Source organism: Amblyraja radiata, chromosome 14 (genome assembly GCF_010909765.2).
Source record: "Amblyraja radiata isolate CabotCenter1 chromosome 14, sAmbRad1.1.pri, whole genome shotgun sequence".
NCBI lineage: Eukaryota > Metazoa > Chordata > Chondrichthyes > Rajiformes > Rajidae > Amblyraja > Amblyraja radiata.
In genome coordinates this window covers 8,803,840-8,821,623 of record NC_045969.1, presented here as the reverse complement: position 1 = coordinate 8,821,623, position 17,784 = coordinate 8,803,840, and the positions used below count along the sequence as shown (strand labels likewise).

The following is a 17,784-nucleotide window of genomic DNA, read 5'->3' as shown; positions in this document are numbered from 1 at the left end:
CTCACACACATTCACACATAGGCAAAGGTGGGTGAAGTGTCTTGCCCAAGGAGATGCTGGTTTAAATCGAAGGTAGACACAAAATGCTGGAGTAACACAGCGGGATAGGAAGCATATCCGGAGAGAAACATAGAAACATAGAAAATAGGTGCAGGAGGAGGCCATTCGGCCCTTCGAGCCAGCACCGCCATTCATTGTGATCATGGCTGATCGTCCCCTAACAATAACCCGTGCATGCTTTCTCCCCATATCCCTCGACTCCACTAGCCCCTAGAGCTCTATCTAACTCTCTCTTAAATCCATCCAGTGACTTGGCCTCCACTGCCCTCTGTGGCAGGGAATTCCATAAATTCACAACTCTCTGGGTGGAAAAGTTTTTACTCACCTCTTCTTAAATGACCTCCCCTTTATTCCAAGACTGTGGCCCCTGGTTCTGGACTCGCCCAACATTGGGAACATTTTTCCTGCATCTAGCTTGTCCAGTCCTTTTTATAATTTTATATGTTTCTGTAAGAACCCCCTCATCCTTCTAAACTCCAGTGAATACAAGCCTAGTCTTTTCAATCTATCCTTATATGACAGTCGGCATTCTAGGAAGGAATGGGTGACGTTTCGGGTCGAGACCCTTCTTCAGACTGTCCCTGACATATTGAGCCCCGGCACACTTTTCTTAAACGCTTCAGAACTTTATTATTTTTACTTCTGACAAGACATTTATTTTTAGTCTTTTAGCAGTCTGAAGAAGGGTCTCCGAAACGTCACCTATTCCTTTTCCCCAGAGATGCTGTCTGTCCCACTGAGTTACTCCAGCATTTTGTGTCGACCTTCGGTGTAAACCAGCATCTGCAGTTTCTTCCTACACATGTATGTGTTCGTTAGACAATTGCGCTTATTTCAGTCTTCCATGCGCCCCAACCTTCTCCCCCTCAAGAGATCAATAATCCTCACTACACTGAATGCATCCTCTCTGCTCCATTTAACTGTTCCCCCTGCTTCAATCATTCTGAAGAAGGGTCCAGACCGGAAACGTTGCTTGTCCATTCCCCCCCACAGATGCTGCCTGACCCGCAGAGTTACAGTATACAAAGATGGACACAAAATGCTGGAGTAAATCAGCGGGTCAGGCCGCATCTCTGGAGAGAAGTTACACATTATGGTTGCTCGAGCTTCCAGCGTCTGTGGTTCCTCGTGTCTCTCGGTCAAAAACATTGACAAAGCATCCAGTTACAAAGATAGGTCAGGTTTGGAGGGACCAAACGCGGACAGGTGGGACTAGTGTAGCAGGGACATGTTGGGCGGTGTGGGCAAGTTGGGCCGAAGGGTCTGTTTCCACGCTGTCTTGCTTGCTGCATGACAATGACACAGGTTGAGAATTTAGTGTGATTTAAAACTGAATATTTACGATAAAAAAATGTTAAACTTAAAAAAAATTGAACTTAAAAATGTAAAACTTCAAACATAAAAATGTAAATTGGTTTTAAACTATAACGAGCGAGGCTAAGGCAACCTAAATAATATCGGGTCTGGCCACATGCATCCCGCCACCTTTCCCCATTCAGACTTTCCTTGATCATCGTTGCTGGTTTTGATTTGTTCTTTTCATATATTTCATTCATTTGTTCTTTGTACCCTTTCATGCCTCTAGTTTCCCTCTTCCCTGACTCTCACTGAAGAAGGGTCTCGACCGGAAACATCACCTATTCCTTTTCTCCAGAGATGCTGCCTGACCCGCCGAGTTACCCCAGTATTTTGTGTTTCTCTTCGGTTGAACCTAGAGACGGTGTCTGCTGCTTTCTGAAGGGGTTCTCCCATTCCTTCCCGATAGGATTATAAACATACCATCCGCTACCATGGGATACACTAATGCTCTCTGTCGAGATGGACACACGGTGCACGTCAGTCTATGTCCATATCATTGTATCTACATCAGTCTGCAATGTATTTCACATGAGACGAAACAACCCCTTGCCATTAGCTTTGTCGCGCGTCAAATACAAGGTATTTTGCAGACTGTACGATACTTCACCACCAGAGTCCCTTGGCTCGTTGAATTCCCGGAAGCCCAGAAAGGTTAAATCTTTTCGCCTCAGTGGGTCGTGATAAACGTGAGAAGGATATCTCGGAAAACAAAACATGTTTGCAGTGTAACAGACGGATGTCTCTCTGAAGCGCCATTCTCCGCTGTATTTCTCCACCATGTGTTGCGTGAGCAGGAATTCAGGATGAGAGTAAAAGTGAGGATATCAGTGAACTCCGTTACAAAACGGGAAACCTGACATCATTGGTGTATTTAAAGGAGGGGAATCCAGTTTTAAGTGGGGGATACATTTAAATACTAAATATTTGTAATGATGTGATGATTGGTCTAGTTACTTTTAAACAGCTCCCCTTTTACAGGTATGGAGTGTACTAACTCTGGATTGAAATGAATGCTGGAGAATATTTTAATTGCTAGTGGATATTTGCAACATGTTGCAATGAAACAAAACGAAACAAAAGCTTTTCACTGTACCTCGGTACACACAACAATAAACTAAACTGAATTGGAAGGTACACAAAAATGCTGGAGAAACTCAGCGGGTGCAGCAGCATCTATGGAGCGAAGGAGATAGGCAACGTTTCGGCACGAAACGTTGCCTATCTCCTTCGCTCCATAGATGCTGCTGCACCCGCTGAGTTTCTCCAGCATTTTTGTGTACCTTCGATTTTCCAGCATCTGCAGTTCCTTCTTTAAAACTAAACTGAACTGAACTGAAGGGCACTGGTCCCAGAAGAGGATCTATTATCCACTACAATAGCTCCATTTCTTTACTTGTGTGTGATTGTATTCATGTATAGTATTATTTGACTGGGCAGCAGGCAAACCAAGCTTTTCACTGTATCTCGGTACACGGGACAATAATAAACTATAGTCAGAGGGTGGCGAATCTGGGGAATTCATTGCCACAGAGGCCAAGTCAATGGATTTTTGTAACACGGAGATTGACAGATTCTTAATTAGCACGGGTGTCAGGGGTTATGGGGAGAAGGCAGGAGAATGCGGTTGAAAAGGAAAGATAGATCAGCCATGATTGAATGGCAGAGTAGACTTGATGAGCCAAATGGCCTAATTCTGCTCTTATAACTATAAAATTATTTTGTCTACCACAACCTACCACCTAGTCGACGTCAAGCTACAACAACCGGCGACCCATTAGGACATCCACCTACGACCACACCCACGACAACCTACGACCACACAGGCGACAACCTACAACAACCGAAGTCAACCTACATCCACCTGCGACAAGCTACGACCCTGTCGGCGACAACTGAAGACAATTCAGTCGCCAGTAACCTGTCGCCGGTTGACATAGATAGTCGCCAATGGAATTCACCAAAATCAGCACCGGCGACAACCTACGTCACCTGATGACAACCTACTTCATCCTGGCGACAACCTACGACAGCACCTACGTCAGGAGAAGTCAAGCTACGCTCATTGGCATCAAGCACGCTGTCGCCAAAAAAGTTTGAACATGTTAAAAAATCCAGCAGCGACCAGAAAGACGCTACGATTCTTTGGGCGTCTGAGGAGACTACTCACGACCGTACAGGCGACACCCCGGTGACCATGTGGCGACAGCCTAGTTGCCTGTAGTCGCCTAAAAAATAGCCTAAGTGGGACAGGGCCATTAGCATTGCAATAGGTTGGTTTACAGATGGGCAAATGGCAGAGATTCCATAGAAAATTAGTTGACAGCAGAGTGCGGCACAAGTGTTAGGAAACAGAAGGGAGAGGAAAGCTGCTGGGGTGCAGAGTTTAAACCAGTAAATATCTCTCCAGAAAATTACTGATTAGATTCTCCTCAATCAGATCTTGCAAAGTTCTGAAAGAGATCCTGTTTTATGTACCAAGGAGTATTTCATATGATCATAAAAGACAGGAGTGGAAGAATTAGGCCATTCAGCCCATCAAGTCTACTCTGCCATTCAATCATAGCTGATCTATCTCTCCCTCCTAACCCCATTCTCCTGCCTTCTCCCCATAACCTCTGACACCCATACTAATCAAGAATCTATCTTTCTCTGCCTTAAATATATCCACTGACTTTGCCTCCACAGCTTTCTGTGGCAAAGAATTCCATAGATTCGCCACCCTCTGACTAAAGAAATTCCTCCTCATCTCTTTCCTAGAAGAACATCCTTTTATTCTGAGGCTATGACCTCTAGTCCTAGACTTTCCCACTAGTGGAAACATCCTCTCATGCACTCTATCCAAGCCTTTTACTATTTTGTGTCATTCTGGTAGCCGATAATGTTTAATGTTGTAGTCTTCTTCAGCTGATATGAACAGCATAGGTGTATAAGATGTCCCTGTTTTTAATTATGGTCTGTGTTGAGACCACTAATGTCAGCCTATTAGGCTAGACTCGGCACCCTTGGATTAGGAAGGGGAACATCACCCAGACCATCACTTTGATCACTAGTCAGTGACTGGTCCTACAATATTTGTATGTTGCCCAAAGAAAGTTTAATTTGAAGCATGAGAGCTCTGGCAAGCTCACAATGAACTGACTGCCAATGAATTAATTTACAGCATGAGGTTTAGGTTTATTATTGTCACATGTACCAAGGTACCCTGTGTAAAGCTTTGCTTTGCCTGCCATCCTAACAGATCAGATATACTATACATAAACACAATCAAGTCAAACTCAAGTACAATAGATAAAGCAAAGGAAAGATACAGGGTGCAGAATATACTTCTCAGTATTGTAGCTTCTTTTTCTTCTTCTTTTGTGTGGCGTGCACAGCCTAACCTTGTTGGACAACTTGTTCTATTTGATCTTCCGTTTGTGCACGTCAAGTTGATTGCATTAGTCGAAACAGGGTGGACGACATGAAGGTTGCAATCTTCCACCTCAGCATTGTAGCGCATCAGTTCCATAGACCAAATCCAATATCCTCAATGGGTAGAGGTGAATCGGACAGTACCCTCCTAGCTTATGGAAGGACGGTTCAAAAGCCTATTAACAGAGGGGAAGAAGCTGTTAGCTGTTCCTGAGTCTGGTAATGCATGCTTTCAAGCTTCTGTACCTACTGCCGGATGGGAGCAGGGAGAGGACGCAATGTCTTGTGTGGGACAAGTCTGCTTTTCGGAGACATGGAATAAATTGAGGGAAGTCTGGTCTGTGTGATGGATTGGGCTACATCTGCAACTCTGCATTTTTTTTACCAAGCTGTGATGCAACCTGACAGTATGCTTTCTATGGTGCATCTGTAAAAGTTTGTAAGGGTCACTGGAGACATGTCTAATTCCTTTAGTTTCCTCAGGAGGTCAAGGCATTTGTGTGACTTTTGTCTGGCACGTTGTTGTTGGTCCATGACAGATTATTGGTAATATTAACTCCAAGGAATTTGAAGCTCTCAACAATTTGTACTTCTCCACCTCTGATGCTGATTGGGGCATATAACTATATAACAATTACAACACGGAAACAGGCCATCTCGGCCCTTCAAGTCCGTGCCGATGTGTGGTGGCATATACTCCACCATTCTTCCTGAAGTCATTACAAGCTCTTTCATCTTGCTGGCATTGACACGTCACTAAGCTCTCTATCTCTGGATGATGCAAGAGCATGATGACCCTTTGCCTGCTCTTCCATGATTTAAAGCCTTCGGAGAAATAGAGGTGAGAATTTTCTGCCAATACAAGGAGTCTTGCCTGTATTTATCAAGCTACAATGCAAGGTCGTTTCCAGATTTTAACCTCCAGTTTGTCGCATTTGATTTACTTTTCCATCCTCTCAGTAAAAAAAATCATAATGAATATGGCAAATGTTTGTTTTAATCTTTGTATCTATGCTAATTGTCAATGAACATAGACACAAAATGCTGGAATAATGGAGGTGCTTATTGTCGCCTCTACCCTAACTTGGCCTTTCACCAATACAGGAATTTCATGACTGCAGGTTTCTGGTTGACTCCTTGGGATATTTATCACTCTCAGCCACAGAGAGTTATTTTGTAATAGGATAGTTCTGGATTATATTCACTGAGTTGAGGTGACTGGATCTGTCATGAGTAAATACTTGTGTTTGACTGGAATCTTTTAAATTAGCACTTACCTGGGGATGTTTTATTTGACCTTTTATTTGAGTTCCAATTAATTATTTCCGCTTCCCTATCTTCGCTTGAATTGTGGAAGTTATGGTTAAAAGTCAAACAAAATAAATTCACCCTTTTCATCTCAAATTATGTTAACATAGAAACATAGAAAGTAGGTGCGAGAGTAGACCACCAGGTCCGTCGAGCCCGCACCGCCATTCGCTCATGGCTGAACACTAATCAGACACACTTACCCACAAACAGTAGACACAAGACACAGAACACAAGACACTACCCTCCCCTTTATACCGCTATCACCCCTCTCCACCCCAAGAACCGCGTGATCTCCTGGGGGTTGCATATTTCAACAGATTTTGCCATTGAAGCCAAGTGTTCACATACTATAATAAGGAATTACATTTATTTACTTTTTATGCAAAATGTTCTATTATAAATGTAGTGTTCAAAATTGTTAACGCTTTCAATGAAATCCTGTTGCAACCCTTGAATCTGCCCTACCAGTAGCACTATATCCCACACTGTTTATTTCCCTATTGCACACATTTTGGTTTATTTTGCAGTTTCTCTTTCATACCGGTCTGGTTAGCACGCAAAACAATGTTTTTCTTTGTATCTTATTTGAGGTGGCAATAATGAACAAACACCAACACATATAAATTATTTTTTCTCTCTTTCTCATCTTCTCATTCATCTTTCATCTCCAGCATTTTGTGTCCACCCAAGCCCATATTGTTTGCCTCACAGAGCCATCTGGTGGTAAATACATGTATTGCAGGGTGAGTACTGGGAAAGACCTCCATTATCCAATATATAAACACAAGAAACTGCAGGTGCTGGAAACTTGAGCATAAAAACAAAGCACTGGAGGAACCCAGTGGGTCAGGCAGCATCCGTGAAAGGAATAGACTGACAAAGACAGACAAGTTTTGGGAAAGAATGAAGGGGTTGGGTTTGAAATTTGAAAGCAGAAATTATGTAATTAAAATAAAAAAAAGTTGACTGATGACTCAGAATAAAAGGATGTACCATTAGAATGGAAATGAGGGGGAATTTATATAGGCAGAGGGTGTTGAATCTGTGGAATTCATTGCCAAACAGTTGTGGAGCCTAAGTCATTGGGTATTTTTAGAATGGAGATTGATGTTCGTAATTAGTAAGGGTGCTGAAGGCTACGGGGAGAAGGCAGGAGATTGGGGTTGAGAGGGAAAATTAGATCAACCATGATTAAATGGCAGAGCAGATTCGATGGACAGAATGGCCTCATTCTGGTCATCAAATCTTAAGGTCAATCCCATGCTCTTCAATTTTGAAAACTAGTACTTTATCAAATGCTTTATAAATGAGGGGACCTCATTGAAACTTACTGAATAGTGAAAGGCCTGGATAGAGTGGATGTGGAGAGGATGTTTCCACTAGTGAGAGAGTCTAGGAACAGAGGGTATAGCATCAGTAAAAAAGGACATATCATTAGGAAGGGGATGAGGAGGAATTTCTTTAGTTAGAGGGTGGTAAATCTGTGGAATTCATTGCCACAGACGGTTGTGGAGGCCAAGTCAATGGATATTTGAGATTGATAAATTCAATCCTAGTCCGCACCGACCCCGCACATTAACACAAACCGACACACACCAGGGACATTAATACACTTATACCATATACAAACCCAAGCCAATTAACCTACAAACCTGTAGGTTTGTAGGTTAATACAAACCGGGAGGAAACCGAAGATCTCGGAGAAAACCCACGTGGTCACGGAGATAACGAGATGAGGAGGAATTTGTTTAGTCAGAGGGTGATGAACCTGTAGAATTCTTTGCCACAGAAGGCAGTAGAGGCCAAGTCAGTGGATATTTTTAAGGCAGAGATAGATTTTTGATTAGTACGGGTGTCAGAGGTTATGGGGAGAAGGCAAGAATGGGGTTTGGAGGGAGGGATAGATCAACCATGATTGAATGGCGGTGTGGACGATGGGCCGAATAGCCTAATTCTACTCCTCTCCCTTATGACCCGTAGTCGGAATCGAACCAGACCCAGAACCCGCGTCTCTGGCGCTGCAAGCGCTGTAGCAGCAACTCTACCACTGCACCACCGTGCCACCCATTCGGTGAAGGCGGGGTGGGGATTAGTGTCAGAGGGCAGGGTTAGTTTGTGGGTCGGCGATTGACAGCAAAGATCCTAGAGCAAGCAAGATAGATCACTCGACGAAAAAGACGTAGTACGGTCATGGGCAGATTCATGGGTAATTTTCGGCCCCATTTCCGTAACCGGCTTAGGTCCACACCAAAGATCCCATAGCGGAGCAAAGATACTAGTGCGTATACGTAAACCCATTACGGAAACATCCTCGTAGAAATAAAAGTTATTTGGTGAAAATCTCCTCATTTTCAGAATTATAATTTATTAACACAAACTGTTCCCCCACAACGTTGATTACACTGCTTGTCGGGTCTGGTCAGGTTACTGAAATGGATGAAAAAAAGGCCCACGTTCCGCTCCGTTGCGTACTACACGTCAGCCCATTGCATTTTGCAGGAGTGGTCTATCTTGCTCTGCTATAAGGTCTTTGATTGACAGCCCCGCCAGGGGGAGGCGGGGTCAGCACAAGGGGCGTGTTCAGCGCCGGGGGCGGAGTCAGCGCAGGGAGACGGGGATAGTCTGGGGCGGTGATTGACAGAACAGCCGTGGGAGGGGCGGGGTCAGCGCCGGGCGATGAGGTGACGTGATGACGTGATGACGGTGAGCGGCCGCCCGCCCGCCATGTTGATCACGTTGTGCTACCTTTACCTGTGGCTTCGCTTCCAGAAATGCTACGCCATGATCATCTGCCGGGCCGTGCGGCGCTTCCACCGACACACCAGCCTTGCCTTTGTCGTGCTGCCGCCGCCGCCGGACACCGACTGCCGGTCACGGGCCGTCGCGCCCACAGCGCCTGTGGAGAAGGTCTGTGTCCGGCTGGCCGACAGGGCTTTCCTGCTGGCCGAGCCCCAAAAGGTGAACAACTAACTCCACACGTACTTTGTTGTTGTGGTCTCTGCAGATGCCGGTTCACACCAAAGATAGACACACAAAGCTGGAGTAACTCAGCTGGTCAGGCAGCATCTCTGGAGAAATGGAATAGGTGACATTTCAGGTCGAGATCCTTCTTCAGACGGAGAGAATGGGTGAAAGGAAGGGTCGACGGGGCTTTTCAGAATGGCAGGCAGTGACTAGTGGGATGCCGCAAGGCTCGGTGCTGGGATCCCAGTTTACAATGTATTTTAACGATTTAGACAGGGGAATTAAATGTGACATCTCCAAGTTTGCGGATGACACAAAACTGGGTGGCAGTATGAGCTGCGATGAGGATGCTATGAGACTGTGCAGGGTGACTTGGATAGGTTGGGTGAGTGGGCAGATAGGTGCATGGCAGATGCAATATAATATGGATAAATGTGAGGTTGACCTTTTTGTGGAAAGAATAATAAAGCAGATTATTATCTGAATGGTGTCAGATTAAGAAAAGGGGAGGTGCAACGTGACCTGGGTGTGCTTATTCATCAGTCATTGAAAGTAAGCATGCAGGTAGATGGCCTGATGGTATGTACAATTCTGAGAGGTATAGATAACGACGTCGTCAGTCCCTTTTCCCCCATTGTGGAAATGTCAAAGACAAGAGCATAGCTTTAAGGTCAGAGGGATAAAGCTGAAAGCAGGCGTGCATGGCAAGTTTTTTTTTACACAGAGAATAGTGGGTGTCTGGAATGCATTGCCAGGGGTGGTGGTGAAAGCAAATATGATAGTTGCGTTTTAAGTCTTTTAGATAGCTACATGCATATGCAGGGAATGGAGGGATATGGATTTCATGCAGGCAGAGGAAATTATTTTGGCATGATGTTCAGACAGACAATGTGGGCTTATCGGGCCTGCCCATGTGCTGTCGTGTTTTATGTTCTACGTTCTTTCAATCAGTATAAGTGAGGTCATATCCATAGTTGTGGGGAGCTCTGTGCACTTTAAAATGGACAAACTGAATTTGTACCTGAGTAATAAATAAAATACTGGAGGAACTCAGGAGGTCAGCCAGTATCTGTGGAGGGAATGGACAGACGACATTTTGGGTCGGGACGGGTCTTTAGTCTGAAGATGAGTCTTGATCCGAAACATTGCCCGTCCATTCCCTCTAACGATTCTGTCTGAGCCGCTGGTTTTCCCCCAGCACTTTGCTTATTACTCAAGGTTCCGACTGGAGGTGTCCTGTTATGTTTGTATGTAATGTTCCTTTCTGACAAGCTCTGGGTACGTGCATGGGTGAGAACTAGCATGATTCACTTTGCCAATACATCGACAAGGATAAAACATCAAAATCATCTTTATTATTTGAGTAGCATTTTACATGTGTTGCAATTAATTGTAGGAAAATGTAAAGAGCACGTCTCAATTCAAGATGATAAATGACAAGAATTTTGCAGAACAACATTTTGTAGGTTTAATGAAGGTTTGCTTGATGTTTAGATTGGGGAACTGAAACATGAACTTTGCCCGATAACTACAGTATATCAGGATCGGCACATGTGATTACAAAGGAAACATAACCGTCCTTGCACTGATGAGTAATACAAATGCGGAAGCCACTAAACGGTGCCACATCAATATCGGCTAATTAATTAACAATATCCAGTCAAAGGTAGAGCAACAATGGAAAGGCCAGGGTTTTGTGCGGTATTGCATGACAAAGGACAGTACAACAACAATATGAAAACCTTCAAGCTCCCCCATTGCAAGTTAGAACTGCTTGCACTTTTGGAGACCATCTAGGGATTCATAAAAGGTAAATTCAATTCAATTCAATTCAATTCAATTCGCCTACAAATATTAAACGTGTTGAAAATTTCCACGTTAAAATGTTATTGGTTATAGTTCTAATAATACATATTCATTGTTCAACAGGGTATGACCTCCCTTTGCCCTTGGAAGAGTTAATTGGGTCTGAAGCTGATGAAGTTGGAGTTTACAAGCCTGATTACAGCTAGAACTGCACTCTTGCTTGAGAATAGATGTGGAGTTAAGAGAAGAGTCTGAAGAAGGGTCTCGACCCGAAACGTTGCCTATTTCATTCGCTCCATAGATGCTGCCTCACCCGCTGAGTTTCTCCAGCATTTTTGTCTACCTATCCAGGACAGTTGATGATGGCAGTATGAAAGTATGTGATGCTGATTGCTTTTTGCAAACTTTTAATTTTTCAGAGAATGGTGGGACAATGTTGAATCGTATCATCCTGTGTATTGCAGGTGTATAGAGGAACAGAAGCATTAATGCATTGAACATCAAGAATCTTCGTTCAGCATAACAGACAACCTGTAGAGAATGTAATCACTGTGATGGAGAGCTATATTGAAGCAAGTGCCCTGGAACGGAACTTGTTTCACAATCTACAGGAAGAATAATACATGCTTGCATATTATAAGATGGCAATCAAAATATTTTATTTTGACTTTTAGTGTAGTAGAAAACCATCAGAGGCTGAGCTCTTAAAGTGTCAGCTAGATGCTTTGTATTTCTAGAACTGAAAGCACTGAATATTTTTGTCAAGATGGTGTATAAGATGGATGGACCTTGACTAATTCCTTGAACTATCACGTCTTTGAGACGTGAAAATGGCTTCCGACGTGTGGTCACAATCCCCCATATGCCTCAGGTGGAAAAGGTTTGCAGAGGCATAATAATTGGAGTTCTGCAAGTTTGTCAGTTCCGTCCAAATGACAGTGATGGGTGTTTCCCCCCCCAATCATGTCTCTACCAGTTAATTATATATTAAAATGAAATTGAGCTTCAAAGCAGTGGTGTTAATGTGGCACCTCTTTAAAAAAAAATATTTTCAGAGGTGGTTTTGATTTGCTGTTTTGTATTTGCAAGACACATCTGGGGAGAAACAAAGTCAAAAGAGAATCTGCAGAAATGCTAAATGGTTGTCGTTGATCATTTTAAGGGTAATCTGATCATTTATGATAATGTTGGTTCTGTGACTGAAAGCCCCGGTGAAGTGGAACTAAACTCGGAAATAGTTTTAATAAATAAACTGATGTGTCATAAATGATTGTGCAATAAATATTTATATATTTTATAAGCCAACATTTTGTACGTAAAATTAATATTTGTAAAGATTATTTACTGAATAAATATTTAAAATATTTGAAAATAAAATTTGTTGTATTGGACTTAGTCTTTAATTGTAATTATGATTGATTCAAAGCATTAGCACATGTGATCTATTTACATTTTTCTTTGCATGGATCTAGTCAAATACACATATCTGACATCAGATTCCTATTTTTTTTGAAGCAGGATCTGTTGTAAATGGTTTCATTGAAAACTTACCACATCTTGTGCATGTGTTTTGTATTTCTTACATGCATACTTGTTTGCTTTTATACCAACAAGGCAGTGTTCGTCAACATCTGTATCTGACAACATCCTTGGAGTAATGTAAGAATATAATATATTGCTAAGACAATTTAAGAGACTTTCAGTCCTTGGATTTAATGCTGACAATTACCAGAGCAGTCCATGCAGATAGGAGTTTCATATTAAGCTATTGATGTGACGCAAGTAACGTGAGCAACAATGTCATGTCTAGGTTGCAGATTAGGTTAAATGGAGTACAAAATGGCAACAATTAGAATAGTGGAGCAAGGGGGTCTTGAGCTAATGACTTGGCATCTCAATTGAATAGGTGGAATGATGGTAAAATTGGTGGCATCAGTGCAAAGTGAGGTTGCAAACTTAGAATAGGGATAACTAGGGAACAGAATTATACTAAATCCAATTTGGTGAATTGCTTCCCTATTGGTCATCAGCAGGGGTTAAGGAAAGAGCGTTCATGTCGTGGCCCTGTTTCCACCAATCTTTCCTCCACCACGCACAAGAAGCGCAAGACGCCACTGTATGCAGATGCCGAGAAGTGTTTTCTGCTCTGGCAGAACAATTTCTAATCTTGTGATGTGGACTCGATAAGAAGAAGTCAGACATGAGATAGTGTTAATACTAGGTATTGTATAACACTGCCATTGTAAAGTACTTAAACACTAGCAACCTTCTTCCTAATGTTCCACCAGGACCTCTCAGCTCCAGACCTCATTGGAGACTTAGTCCAAACATGAGCAATAAACTAATTTCCAGGGGTGAGGTGAGAACCTGACTTCAGGGCATCATGACTGTGGAGGTTTTTGTCATTGGAAATCAAGGGTAAAACTTTCTGCTGGCTGAAATCATATTGTGCACAAAGTTGTATGGTACGGGTTCTTGGAAACCATTCATCTCAGGCTCCGAGGCATTGCTGCAAAGTAAACTCAACCATCTCCAGCTACTTCATTTTGACCTCCCACCACCATAATGTCAGCAGTGGAGCTAGTGCATGTACACTTTCAATTGAACCACTCAGATATTAGTCTTTGTTTGCAAAACACAGAAACATTCGGACATTGGATAGGGTGCGAAATGAACACTACTTACCACAAGTTCCAGTGAATTAAAATTTAACTGGCCTATAGCATTCAATATCTCTCAGAGCCATACAGATAGTTACCATTAGAACGATTGGTTGTAAGGCATGTTTCAGTAAGTGACTTGCCATCTATCTACCCAAGGTCTTTTCACTAACCACAAAGCACATGTTAGGAATTCCCTGCAAATATGGAAAAGTATAGCTCCAACAACATGTGAAGAAGCTTGACAGTTTCCTTCTGCTTATTTGCATCCAGTCCACCCATCTAAGCATTTATTCCTTCCAGTGCACTGGGATTCCAATGTGTACAATCCACCAATGCTTTACAACAATTTTGTAAAGACTATTGCAACAGCTCTTTCCAAACTAACAAGCTCTGCCATTTGCAAGCGCGGCACAGTGGTGCAGTTGGTCAAGCAGTTACCTTACAGCACCAGAGACCCAGGTTCGATCCTGACCTCGAATGCTGTCGGTGTGGAGTTTGCAGGTTCTCCCTGTGTCCGCATGGGTTTCCTCCAGGCTCTCCGGTTTTCCCCCACATCACAAATGGCCTCTGTAAATTGTCCATAGTGTGTAGGGAGTGGATGAGAAATTGGAATAACATAGTGTGAATGGGTGATTGATGGTTGGCGTGGACACGGTGGGCCGAAGGGCCTGTTTCTAAACTGTATCGCTAAACTAAACCAAACTAAGAAGAGCAATTTGTGCAAGGAGAAGTCACTACCTGCAAGTTCTACCCAACCAATATTATCCTGATTTAGTGATATACTGCTGAGTCCTGGAATTCTGTCTGACACTACTATGGGAGATCCTTCAACACAAGGACTGCAGTCATTCAAAGCTATCTTTTCAAGAGCAGACTGGGATATGCTGACCTTGCTCAAAATTAACTTAAAAATAAGCAAAATGTGGAAGATATGTATAACAGTAGAAAGTTTTGTGTTTCATTAAATTTTTCCGTTTTAGCTTTTCATGATTAAGTATCTTTCATGGGCGTTTCAATTCTCTTTTTTCTGCTTTTTAATTATTATGTCATCTTTGCTTATTTGTTTAGAATGACCTGTTAATTTTGTATCAGATCTTTTACTGCTCAGCAGACTGAAGTTAGAAGCGTTAAATTATATTGCTGGCTATGCTTTACAATTTTGTAATTTGTATTTATTTTTTCAGCTTTCTGATGATCTGAGTAAATGGTCACTATATGAGCCCAAGATAGCTAACCCTGAATATACTCAGCATGGAAAGCATATTGTCTTTCTAATAGAAGCTGCATTGGAAAATGTCTGTTTTGATTCTATCTCCGTTCCTTCTGAAAAGGTAAGCAGTTAATTAGAAACAAAACATTTAAATCAGAAGATCTTTTAAAAGTAAAGTTTGAATTTTCCTTGATTAAAGTGGACCTTTTGAAATTTAGAGGTTGTTAATTTGGGCGGTACAGTGGCGCAGTCTTTAGAGTTGCTACCTCATAGCATCAGAGACCTAGGTTCAATCCTGACAATGGGTGCCGTTTGTTCGGAGATTTTTTTATGTTCTCCCTGTGACCCTGTGGCTTTTCGGGTGATCCGGGTTCCTCCCACACTCCAAAAATGTGCAGGTTTGCAGGTTAACTGGCTTCTGTAAAATTGTAAACTGTCCTGAGTGTGTAGGGCAGTGCCAGTGTACGAGTGATCACTGGTCAGTGTGGACTCGGGTGGGCCGAAGGGCCTGTTTCTACGCTCTATCTCTAAAAGCTAAAGTCTAAAGTTGACTTTCTGGCACTCTGTATCCTGGAGGGTTGTGGAAACTAAATCATTGTGGGTATTGACAGTTGGGGTAGAAACATTTTTGAAAGTTTGGGGAATTGAGGACTGGGAATTGAGGACTGGTTCCTAATCAGACCCTGGATAAACAGGGTCTGATTAGGAACAGTCAACATGGATTTGTGCCTGGAAGGTCATGTTTGACTAATCTTCTTGAATTTTTTGAAGAGGTTACTCGGGAAATTGATGAAGGTAAAGAAAGCAGTGGATGTTGTATATGGACTTCAGTAAGGCCTTTGACAAGGTTCCTCACGGAAGGGTGGTTAAGAAGATTCGATTGTTGGGTATTAATGGTGGAGTAGCAAGATGGATTCAACAGTGGCTGAATGGGAGATGCCAGAGAGTAATGGTGGATGGTTGTTTGACAGGTTGGAGGCCAGTGACTAGTGGGGTGCCACAGGGATCTGTGTTGGGTCCACTGTTGTTTGTCATGTACATCAATGATCTGGATGATGGTGTGGTAAATTGGATCAGTAAGTATGCAGATGATACTAAGATACGTGGGGTTGTGGATAATGAAGTAGATTTTCAAAGTCTACAGAGAGATTTATGCCAGTTGGAAGAGTGGGCTGAAAGATGGCAGATGGAGTTTAATGCTGATAAGTGTGAGGTGCTACTTCTTGGCAGGACAAATCAAAATAGGACGTACATGGTAAATGGTAGGGAATTGAAGAATGCAGGTGAACAGAGGGATCTGGGAATAACTGTGCACAGTTCCCTGAAAGTGGAATCTCATGTAGATAGGGTGGTAAAGAAAGCTTTGGTAGTGCTGGCCTTTATAAATCAGAGCATTGAGTATAGAAGTTGGGATGTAATGTTAAAATTGTACAAGGCATTGGTGAGGCCAATTCTGGAGTATGGTGTACAATTTTGGTCGCCTAATTATAGGAAGGATGTCAACAAAATAGAGAGAGTACAGAGGAGATTTACTAGAATGTTGCCTTGGTTTCAGCAACTAAGTTACAGAGAAAGGTTGAACAAGTTAGGGCTTTATTCTTTGGAGCGCAGAAGGTTAAGGGGGGACTTGATAGAGGTCTTTAAAATGATGAGAGGGATAGACAGAGTTGACGTGGATAAGCTTTTCCCATTGAGAGTAGGGAAGATTCAAACAAGAGGACATGACTTGAGAATTAAGGGACAGAAGTTTAGGGGAAACATGAGAGGGAATTTCTTTACTCGGAGAGTGGTAGCTGTGTGGAATGAGCTTCCAGTGGAAGTGGTGGAGGCAGGTTCGTTTTTATCATTTAAAAATAAATTGGATAGTTATATGGACGGGAAAGGAATGGAGGGTTATGGTCTGAGCGCAGGTATATGGGACTAGGGGAGAATACGTGTTCAGCACGGACTAGAGGGTCGAGATGGCCTGTTTCCGTGCTGTAATTGTTATATGGTTATATGGGAGGGAAATGGCACAGAAGAGGAGTTAGGAACTAGTGTAGATCAAGCATGATCATATTGAATAATAGGTTAGGCTTGAGAAGCAGGGAGGCTCTTTCCAAGAACCTAACCAGTAACTTTTTCCATCTATTAATCTTTTATCATTATAGAAAAGATTAATTAAACCACCCTTTTCTATAATCTAATATAGATCTGCAATCCACAGAGAACTCTGTGCTATAATTTCCCAACTAAATTATAAAGTCATACAGCATGGAAACAGGCCCTTCAGTTCCCACAGACCGCGCCAATCAACAACTACCCAAATATACTAATCATCTGTTGAACGAATGAATGAATGAATGAATGAATGCTTTCTTGTCACATGTGATAAGTCACTGTGAAATTCTTTGCTTGCATACCCAAGGTATGCAAATAGTCACCACATTAGGGCGATGACAAAGTTGCAAAGTATACACAGTATCCGCGCCAGGTCCCCATTTGTTCTCCCCCTCCCCCCCCTCATGGCGGTCCCTCCATGCCGGGTCCTCCATTGTTCCTTCCATCGGCAGTGGCGTCCGCACTCCACGTGGTCCATCCTCTGAAAATGGGTCACGACCCAAAAGGTCACCCATTCCTTCTCTCCAGAGATGCTGCCTGTCCCGCTGAGTTGCTCCAGCATTTTGTATCTACCTTCGATTTAAACCAGCACATCTGCAGTTCATTCCTACACATTTTGTCCGGCCTCGTCCGTCAGTCAGTGCCCCCATCGACCGCAACACCGACCTCTCCACTATCGCTGCCGGGTCCCAGCTGCATGGCACCGTCGCCTTGCGGTGCGAGTCTCATCCAAAGGTTTCAACCGTCTTTTATTGTCACATGTACCTTAAGGTACAGTAATATGCGAATTACCATACAGCCATTGCCACTCCCCAAGATTCTGCCATTCACTGACACACGGTGGGCAATTTACGATGGCTAATTAACCTACCAATCCACATGACCGTGAGATGTGGGTGA

At 42.9% G+C, this 17,784-nt stretch overlaps 1 protein-coding gene across 3 annotated transcripts in view; it reads left to right on the top strand.

Annotated features, from left to right (window-relative positions):
* The first annotated feature begins 8,826 nt into the window (after positions 1 to 8,826).
* hlcs (holocarboxylase synthetase) overlaps positions 8,827 to 17,784 on the top strand; it is a 101,021-nt gene continuing 92,063 nt past the window's right edge. The window contains exons 1-3 of one of the 3 annotated variants that reach the window (XM_033032444.1): positions 8,969 to 9,099; positions 11,035 to 11,287; positions 14,759 to 14,905. In XM_033032444.1, coding sequence (XP_032888335.1) covers positions 11,213 to 11,287; positions 14,759 to 14,905 — 222 coding nt within the window. In that variant the 5' untranslated portion in view covers positions 8,969 to 9,099; positions 11,035 to 11,212. Of the gene's footprint in view, positions 9,100 to 10,640; positions 10,916 to 11,034; positions 11,288 to 14,758; positions 14,906 to 17,784 lie in introns of those variants that run through there. The other 2 variants (XM_033032446.1, XM_033032443.1) reach the window with 2 other exon arrangements.